Source organism: Lycium ferocissimum, chromosome 8 (assembly GCF_029784015.1).
Source record: "Lycium ferocissimum isolate CSIRO_LF1 chromosome 8, AGI_CSIRO_Lferr_CH_V1, whole genome shotgun sequence".
Taxonomy (NCBI): Eukaryota; Viridiplantae; Streptophyta; class Magnoliopsida; order Solanales; family Solanaceae; genus Lycium; species Lycium ferocissimum.
In genome coordinates, this window is record NC_081349.1 from 3,197,650 (window position 1) to 3,207,380 (window position 9,731).

Below are 9,731 nucleotides of genomic sequence, written 5' to 3' on the forward strand. Positions count from 1 at the left end.
AATGAAGAGGGATTTATATACGGAAAAGGGCCAAAATTACCCCTGAACTTTGAAAAATAGTTCATTCATACCCTTCGTTATACTTTAGAGCCAATTATACCCTTACGGTTATACTATGGGGTCAATTATACCATACGTGTAACTATTGCCCATAGCATCATCGACCCCTTCAAAATTATTTTACTCTCAAATAATTTTTTACCCGCTAATACGAAATTATTATTTTTTCCAAAACTAATATGAAATTATTATTTTTTTTTTTTGAAAAAATTATCCATATTATTTTTTTTGAAAAAAAAAATTTGGGTCGGATTGAGTTATTTTAGTGGGTAAAAAAATTATTTGAGGTAAAATAATTTTGAAAACCGGATGATGCCACGTGGCAATAGTCACACAAAGGGTATAATTGACCCATGTAATAAAATTAGGATTGTATAATTTACCTAAAGATAGCCGAAGGGTATGGATGAACTATTTTTCAAAGTTCGGGTAATTTTGACCCTTTTCCGATTTATATATGGGTGGGGGATGGGTTAAAGTGTAAAAAAAAAAAAGTTTGGGGAGGTTGGGGGACCAAAAGGGGCGTTTGGAGCCGTTGGCAACGGCCATTTTGCAACGCTCCAGCCCACACAGTTAACGGCTACATTTAATTTTTTTTATTTTTTTTATTTTGACCGATTTAACAGGTCCGGTTCAGATTTAACCGGTCCCAAAAAATCAAAACCGGAAGGTTTTAAACGGTTAACCGAAATCGGTAAACCGGTTCCACCGGTTCCGATTTTACAGGTCCGGTTACCGATTTGAACCGGTAAAACCGGACAGGTTGCCAGGCTTAGGTCATACTCATATTGATTTCCAGTAAAAGTCTCAGGAGTTATATATGAATACCTAGATTTAATAATAATACTCCATCCGTTATTTTGTAGGCATAAAATATCTGGATTCCCTTTAAGTTGTACTCCCTCTATCCCAATTTATGTAGACTTTTCATTTTTCTTTTTGATTAATATTTTAAGATATATTTTTTCACCAAATTGATATTGAAAAAGTTACAACTTATAGTATTTTTCAAATATATAAATTATAATCTTAAAATATTAAGTTAATCTACTTTAATTTAGCTTTAAAGTTTGGTTAAATTGATTTTCTAAAAATAAAAAATGACACATAAATTGGGACTAGAAAGTAGCCAATTGTTCATTTCTTTAGTGGACAAAAAAGCTGCATTTATTCACTAATCTTGTGTGTTACTTGGAATGATTCTGAAAGCTGCATTTATTCACTAATCTTGTGTGTTACTTGGAATGATTCTATGCTTCTTCATTCTGAAGATTTCGTGACAAGAGTCTGCCATTCTACCCCTGGTTTATATCGGGCAATTGGCGCGAATGCCCTTCAAATGCGCTGGTCTTTAATTTTTGCCCCCGTAATGCGTGGTCTTTAATATTTGCCCTTCTAAGCTAAAAGATAATAAGAAAAAGACTTTACTATCCCTACCGCATAACATATAAAAATCTAAAAGTCTGTAATGAACCCCAAACATCCAATTAAACCTATCCATCATTTCAACAACAAACCTTTCAATCGTTCCATCGTTCCAACATTTCACCAGAGAAATCTCCATTGATTTTGCTGCTACAACATCGAAAAAGATAAAATATATAATATATAGCGTTTCAATTGAATGTAATTCAACTCAATTTCATGCTTTATTAAGTTTAGATTTGTTAATATTTGAAAATAACAACAAATCATCTTCTATGAACTAAACAAGCGATATGCGTTGAGATTCAACATTGCGAATCATAATTTTACTCAACAACATAGAATTGATCAAATTTATTGCTTTGTTCTGACTTTTATTAGTTTATACGTTCCATTTGATTAGTATACAATGCTCAATGACTTAGATTTGAAATTATAGTAACCCGGTTGACAAAAAATAATCGAGGGCAAAGTTACGAACAAGTATGTCGGAGGAGGCGAAGTTTACTTTACAAAAGAACAAAGTATCTTTGTTAGAGGCAAATTTCATTTTCATAAGCAAAATAAAAAAAATACACAAGTATTAAGAATTAGACAAGTATCGGAGGAGGCGAAGTTTACATTAGAAAAGAACAAAGTATGCTGTTAGCGGCAAACTTTCATTTTTATGAGCAAAACAAAAATTTACGCAAGTGTTAAGAACTATATAAGTATGTCGGAGGAGACAGAAGTTCACTTTACAAAAGAACAAAGTATCTTTGTTATAGGCAACTTTCATTTTCATAAGCAAAATAAAAAATTACACAAGTGTTAAGAATTAGACAAGTATGCGGAGGAGGCGGAATTTCACTTTACAAAAGAACAACAAAGTATCTTTGTTAGAGGCAAGTATCTTGTTAGAGGCAAACTTTCATTTTCATGAGCAAAACAAAAATTTACGCAAGTGTTAAGAACTAGAAAAGTATGCCGAGGAGCGAGAAGTTCACTTTACAAAAAGAACAAAGTATGTTGTTAGAGGCAACTTTCATTTTCATAAGCAAAATAAAAAAGTACACAAGTGTTAAGAATTAGACAAGTACGGAGGGCGAGAAGTTCTCTTTACAAAAGAACAAAGTATCTTGTTAGCGGCAAACTTTCATTTCATAAGCAAAATAAAAAAATACACAAGTGTTAAGAATTAGACAAGTCGGGCCGGGAGGGCGGAAGTTCACTTTAAAAAATTACAAAGTATGCGTGAGAGGCAAACTTTCATTTTTCATAACCAAAACAAAAAAATACACAAGTGTTAAGAATTAGACAATGTCTCACGGAGGGCGGAAGTTCACTTTAAAAAATTACAAAGTATGCAAAGAGAGGCAAACTTTCATTTTTCATAACCAAAACAAAAAAATACACAAGTGTTAAGAATTAGACAAGTCTGCCGGAGGGGGTAGAAGTTCACTTTAAAAAATTACAAAGTATGCCGTGAGAGGCAAACTTTCATTTTTCATAACCAAAACAAAACATTATTAACAAAACAACACCAAAAACACATAAGATTGCATAAAAATCAAAATTATTAACAAGAAAACACCATAAAACCAAGCACACATAAATTAACTTAATTCATGAAGTTATCGGAACAAGCATAACTTTATGCCGGAACAACATAACGATTTCAAAAATCAATAACTCTGGGACCAGGCATATGTTGCCTCAAACAAACACATTCTTCACAAAAACCAGTTATTAAATAAAAACGACGAATAACATAAAAACGGATTCACGGCAAAACTTCAATGATTCAACAAAGAGAAAACCAAAACGCATATCAAAATCAACTAAAACATATTACGACATTCATAATACGACATTCAAAAAACTAAAATATATACATGGGGAATGAAACTAAAGTTCAAAAAATCATACAGACACTATAACAATACATTATCATTTTAAATAAAAAAGGATCAATTAAATATAAAAAACGATGAAGACAAAGATATTAATTCAACAAATAACAATTTAACATAAAAACAAATATTAAAACGAGCAAAAGATCCAAATTCGTACCTACGTTTTAGAACATATGAGAAAAACAAAAGCAGAGGAGAAAGAAGAAGCAAAAAAAAAAAAAGAGGGGCAAATGACGAAATAAAAAGGATTTTAATGGGGTAAGGATAATTTCGTTTAAAAAACTTTCATTAAAGCAGTGCGAAGCGAAATTTAAAGAAGACACATAAATGAAAAGCATGAAAATATAAAGACCAGCCCAAAAGAAGGGCACTCCGCGCAAAAAAAAGGTTTATATCCCTCAAGTTGAAAGAAAATATATCTTATTTTATTTTAAAGTAGCATAGCTGGAGGCTTTGCATTTTCCTACTTCAAGAATCAAGATTCGTTCAGATAGAGAGAAAAAAGTAGAAAAAAATGCTCACATTGTTCCTCTCCTCATTTTTACTGGCAACATTCAGTGTTTGTTGAACGTTTCCTTGTCCTATTTGGAACCCTAAAAGTTGAGTACTTATTTCCCAAATTCTTTGTTATCTTCTGTTTTGTAGCACTCATATTCTCTTTCTTCTCTTCTTGTGAGAGGGAAAACAATGCCTTTTTCTAGTGCTTAAACCAAATTCCTTCTTCTATTTCACTCTTTGCATCTTTTAGACCATAAAGCTTTGAACTTTTTCCATGGGGAGGACAAACCTTACCTACTGTACCAGTACCACAGTTTTCAAGCTGGTTTTTTTGTGCATTTTGTGGGTACAACTTAGCTGTGTGCAATGCCATGGAAGGATAATCAAGGATACCTCCACTGAGCCTACGGCCCCACCTTCTCCACCTCAGTTCAAGAACAGGTTTCAAAGGATTTTTCTTAGTATTCTGTTTGGTATATTCGCTGGGTTGATTTGTGCACTTGTCTTTGCTTGGTTTGTTCGGAGCTTTGTGCGTTACATCAACAAAGCTCCAATTCTCAAAGGCCCAGTTGTATTCTCTCCTAAAATTCCGGCAAAGACACTGCAATCAGCTCTTGCTAATGACACCCAGTTGCTTGGTGGGAAATACTACAGAACTGTTCTGGACAATGGTCTTACTGTTGCTGTCAAAAAGCTTGAACCCTTTGAGTCTGGTGACTTACAGGGCAAGTCTTCGAAGAGAAGAATACAACAAGAACTTGAAGTGATTGCTAGTTTAAGGCACAGGAACTTGATGAGTTTAAGGGCTTACGTTCGCGAATCTAATAGATTCTTTCTGGTTTATGATTATGTGCCTAATGGGAGTCTTGAAGATGCAATGAACAAAGTTAGGGAAAACCAATTGCAGCTTAGCTGGGAACTCCGGCTTCGAATTGCAGTTGGAGTTGTTAAGGGTCTTCAGTATCTTCACTTTTCTTGCAACCCCAGAATTTTGCATAGGAATTTGAAGCCCACAAATGTAATGTTAGCTGCTGAGTTTGAGCCTAGGTTGGCTGATTGTGGTTTGGTTAAAATCATTCCCACTTTGAATCTCCCTGCCGCATCAACCTATGCTCCTCCTGAGTCTTTCCAGAGCTGCAGGTATCATTTCAAACTGAATGAATTATAGTAATTTTGAAGGGTTTTCAAAGGCTCAATAATTTTAATTGGCTCCTGTTTATGCATTTATTCTGGCCTAGTGATAAAGTTACAATCTTTATCTTTTTCGCTCTGCCTATGTAAGTGATATTGGAGGTGAACTGAGCTATGCATTGAGGATGGTGTGTTTGTAATGAACACAATTTGCTCTACTATTTGAAACTTCCTTTTGCACTTTGTTATAGCTTTCCGCAGTCTTGTTCCCCTTGATTTCTCCTATTTGGTAGTGTTGAATTTCGCTGTTGTGTAAGAAATTTTTCCTACGCCTGCCTGCTCTTCTTTATCAATTCATTGACATAACAAGTTTATTGTGTGCTTCTATTCTCTTGTAGTTATATCATCAACGATGTTTGGTTTTGAAGTTGCAAATACTAAGTTTTTCACTTATCTAATATCTCTTCAGTTTGACACAATACATATCTGTTAAGTCATTGTTTAATCTATTAAGTGGTTGAAGCTATAGTTGTTGCTATTTTGCAGCAGGTATACTGATAAGAGTGACGTATTCAGCTTTGGAGTGATATTGGGTGTTCTATTAACTGGAAAGTACCCAACAGATCCCTTCTTTGGGGATACATCTACTGGAGGAAGTTTAGGGCGTTGGCTTCAACGTTTGCAGGAAGCAGGCGATGCTCGAGAAGCATTGGATAAGAATATTCTAGGGGAAGAGATTGAGGAAGATGAGATGCTAATGGCTGTGAAAATAGCAGTGGTATGCTTATCAGACATGCCTGCTGATCGCCCTTCAAGTGATGAGCTCGTTTCTATGCTCACACAATTAAATAGCTTCTGATTAGTTGCTATTTTTTCGGATATCAAGATTCAAATGCTCACAACATCTTTAAGGTTGTTCTTTTGGCTTTCTAAGGTAATAGGCTTGCTTGTGGAAGCATATCCTTTTGGTAGTTGAGCAATGCCTTTTGGTTATGTTGATGAAAGGGAGTGTAGTTGGCTCATTCAGGAAATATGACTATGACCTCAACTACTTTTTACCTCCGGAAACAGAGCTATAACTTCAGAAAGCACTTGAACAATTATCAGTAATGGCCTCATTTTGCGAGATTTTCTTTAATTGACCTAGTTGTATGTAAATTTGAGTAATGTTGTTAGATAAGTGCTGATAGTTTTAGAAGGGATTTGCTAACAGGAAGAGAATGTGTAACAAATACCATGGAGTACTTGCGCACTGGCGGTAGTTTGTGAACATTTGAGACATTTGCATTAATATTCTTTTAACCTTTTCTAATGATAGTGTTTTTGTGGGGGTTACTCTCGTTGTCCTTTTGCAAGAGACAGCTTTTGTTTATCTAGGAATCACGAGTTCTTCGGCGTCTGCAAAAGCAAGTTTGTTTTCTGATATTTCAAGGTAGCTCAAAACTTTTATCTCCATTCAAATTATGGTGTTCGACAGTTGCCACAAGGACCAATCGAATTCTAACAAGTATAAGAACTGTTAAGGTGTTTTGAGGTGGTAAGTCGAAAAAAGGCAAAATAAAATTAAATCAAGAAAATGTTAAGTTGTGACGAAAAAAGAAATATAGCGCCCTTGAAATTCAAAACCTTTTATGTCACGACCCAAAATTACCCCAAGACCCAAGTCGTCATGGCACCAACCATTCTCTCCTCGGGTGAACCAAAAATGAGATAATCAACTTAGACGTATTAACCGTAAAACTATTTAAGTCTAACAAAGGAAACTAACATAGAAAGTGACAATATCTAAAATAGTACTGAAGCAAGTCATAATAAGGGAATTCCTTTCTTGTCCAATATAAAATTGATTTATAAGAAAGTACTTTGCAGAAAAAAGAAAAAAATAATTTCTTTTTCTGGCTATAAATTTATGGAACCTCACTATGGCACACTGAGCTTTTGGTATAAGTATCCCGGGCTAATAGTCTACGAATTTCTAAATTTTCGTAAGACCCTCCTAAAATTCCTTCCAGAGCTTGACCGCAAGAATCGATGATAGAGTTACTAAGAATATAAAGGTATATATGTATTTGAACAATATAATGCCTGACAAAACATAAGTAAAGATAGAAAGACTCCTTAGTCATTGCAAGACAAAGCCAGCGGCTCACTAGTCTATGTAAGCTCAACTCCGACCTGAAAATCTCACTCACGAGCGCAGTTGGTACACAGACTCGAATTTGGACAGTGCAGGAAAGGAAATGAGTGAGTATGGGAAGTGCTCAGTAAGTATCATCCACCGTCCCCATCAGAGTAGTGGTGAGCTTTATAGCAAAAATAACTATTTTCCAATTTCACCGATGTACTAAGTGAACAATGAAGAGATATGTATTGACACTTTATGATATAACTTAACAAGTTTAAACTTACACGAAAAGGCATAAAAGTTTTGCATTAACATCTCAACGTCAAGACGTAGATCACGAGGAAAATATTAGCAAGATATGCAAATAAAGATAACTTTACTCAATACGACATTGTTCAAGGTGCCCCCAAAAGCACCTGTCAGGATCGGGCTACTACCTATGTACTCAAAGAACCAAGTTCTTTCAGCAACTATGAAAGAAGGTAAATTGCGGAATAAATAAATCAACACAAGAATTTTTGCGTGGAAAACTCCTAGCTCAAGGGAGGAATAAAACACATCCTATCTCTTATAGGACTTTCCCAACTTCACTAAACTCGAGTAGTTTAAGGCTTACGATCTTCCTTGCAATACCTAAGGAACTGTTCCTTAACAATCCCGCCTCTACCCACTTAATACTCAATACTTCAATGACTTTACCCAGTCCAAGAAGTCCAGTACAACTCGATACAACTAACACCTATTACACAATACTAACCCGGATAAATAGATGGAACCACAACTAGAACCTAACTATTACAACTAAATAACTTGATGATAAATCTTTATAAGCTCGGTTTCTTTGTTGATAAGTAGTTGCCTTTTCTTGAGACTAGGTGTCACGACCCAACTAGTGGGCCATGACGGGTACCCGGAGCTGGCTACCGAGCACCACTCATCATGCTATCTATCATACTTAACCTGGACATATATCATTTTCAACATAAAACTTGTCATAAACCAATTTCTAAATCTCCCAAAACATGTATATATGCATAAGCCCACGAGGCTACAAAATGATGTGCAAAATTTACACTGAAGAAGTCCCATAACACCTACAACCCACACATAGGTATCTACGAGCCTCTAACTGAAGTACTGAAGTCATAAGGATGGGACAGGACCCCGCCATGACCCAAATATGTGCACAAAAGAATATATCAATAAATAGCACCTCCGGAGTAGTGGAGTGCCCGTGTGCCGCCGATAGGCTCCTGTGAATCCGTACCGCCTCTCGTGCATACCGCGGGCATGGTCCATAAAAGAAAGGACGTCAGTACGAACAATGTACTGAGTATGTAAGGCATATATGATAACATGATAAGGAAATATAGAAACATAAGAAGAAAGTATAACTACAACTGCTTGCCTCTTGAGGCGGAATCATACATGCTCATTTTTATCTTTAAAACATATCACACAGACATACATAAGCTGGCTGAATCAATAACATCATTAGCGCGCGTCCGAGGTAATCATTTCATGCCGCCCACTAGTGGTGTCTGCCCATGCCATATAGACACGGTGTAATAAGCCGCCCGCCTTAGCGGTGCTGCCCGGCCATCTAGGCACAGTGTAATCATCATTATACACTCAACATGAAGCATGCATAAGAGCTCAACTAAAAGCTGTAATACTATCGGAGTGACATAAGGTCGGTAACCTCCGATTATCTTATGGAACCATCATAATCATCATGTCTCGCCTTGAAGGAACTAGCGTTATGAGGTGAGAATATCAATAATGAATAACAATCAAGGAAATCATACATCAAGATCATTAATCCCATAATAGCATCCTTTCATAAGCTTTAGAATCTCTAGACATAGAATCATAATTATCATTATCATAATGCATCTCTATCTTTATCTCAGGAGAAGCTCTTAATAATCATAGACTTGTAGCTTTCGGGATGTAAGAAAGTCATGGAAAAGTAGGGGAAATCATGTTTTAAGAGTCATGCCTTAGAAAGAAGGGGGAATAGCCTTACATACCTTTACGCCTCTCTAACCTTGTCGACTAAATGCTTCCCTCCAAGTTCACTATTCTACATTCAAGAGAATTCGTACTAAGGTTAGATAACCGGAATCATACTTTAGGTCTCAACTAGCACAACTAAGAGCTAACAAAAATTGGGCAACATCTCCTTTGTTTCAACAACTTCCTCCATATAATAAACAACTCCTAAACTTCAATAACAACACCCACAATATCATAATCCATAAACTTCATCAAGCTAGACATTATTCACTTCTCAAAATCCCCTTTCAAAGTCATCCATAACCATGATTGTGACACAACATCATATTCATTCACATATAATGCTTCTACAACATCTTTAATATCATTCATAACAAGATTGCATTCATGATATATCAAGAACTATGATTCAAGTAAAGTTACTATTCAAGAATACCACTATTTCCATATTTAAACTTCATACTCCACTTTCTTCCATAATCCAATTCTTCAACCACTCAATATTCTTAATAACATGAAATAAACATAAAACTCACCTTTGATTATGTAGGAATGAACTTTGGATGAAGATACTTCAC

At 35.5% G+C, this 9,731-nt stretch overlaps 1 protein-coding gene across 2 annotated transcripts; it reads left to right on the forward strand.

The window, feature by feature from the left end:
- The first annotated feature begins 1,265 nt into the window (after window positions 1–1,265).
- LOC132067132 (inactive leucine-rich repeat receptor-like protein kinase CORYNE) lies at window positions 1,266–6,145 on the forward strand. 2 transcript variants are annotated; one of them, XM_059460266.1, is made up of 3 exons: window positions 1,266–1,364; window positions 3,768–5,018; window positions 5,556–6,145. In XM_059460266.1, the coding sequence occupies exons 2-3, from the start codon at window positions 4,153–4,155 to the stop codon at window positions 5,866–5,868; spliced, it is 1,179 nt and encodes a 392-aa protein (XP_059316249.1). In that variant the 5' UTR covers window positions 1,266–1,364; window positions 3,768–4,152; the 3' UTR covers window positions 5,869–6,145. The 2 variants fall into 2 exon arrangements, with proteins under 2 accessions (XP_059316249.1, XP_059316250.1); XM_059460267.1 differs by having other exon boundaries at window positions 5,559–6,145.
- Window positions 6,146–9,731: the final 3,586 nt, after the last annotated feature.

What these genes read in the sequence shown, in the direction of transcription:
- LOC132067132 (XM_059460266.1), top strand. Translation starts at nt 4,153, where the DNA reads ATGGGGAGGACAAACCTTACCTACTGTACCAGTACCACAGTTTTCAAG. An exon ending in GAGTCTTTCCAGAGCTGCAG is followed by an intron (nt 5,019 to 5,555) that starts GTATCATTTCAA and finishes GCTATTTTGCAG; the next exon opens with CAGGTATACTGATAAGAGTG.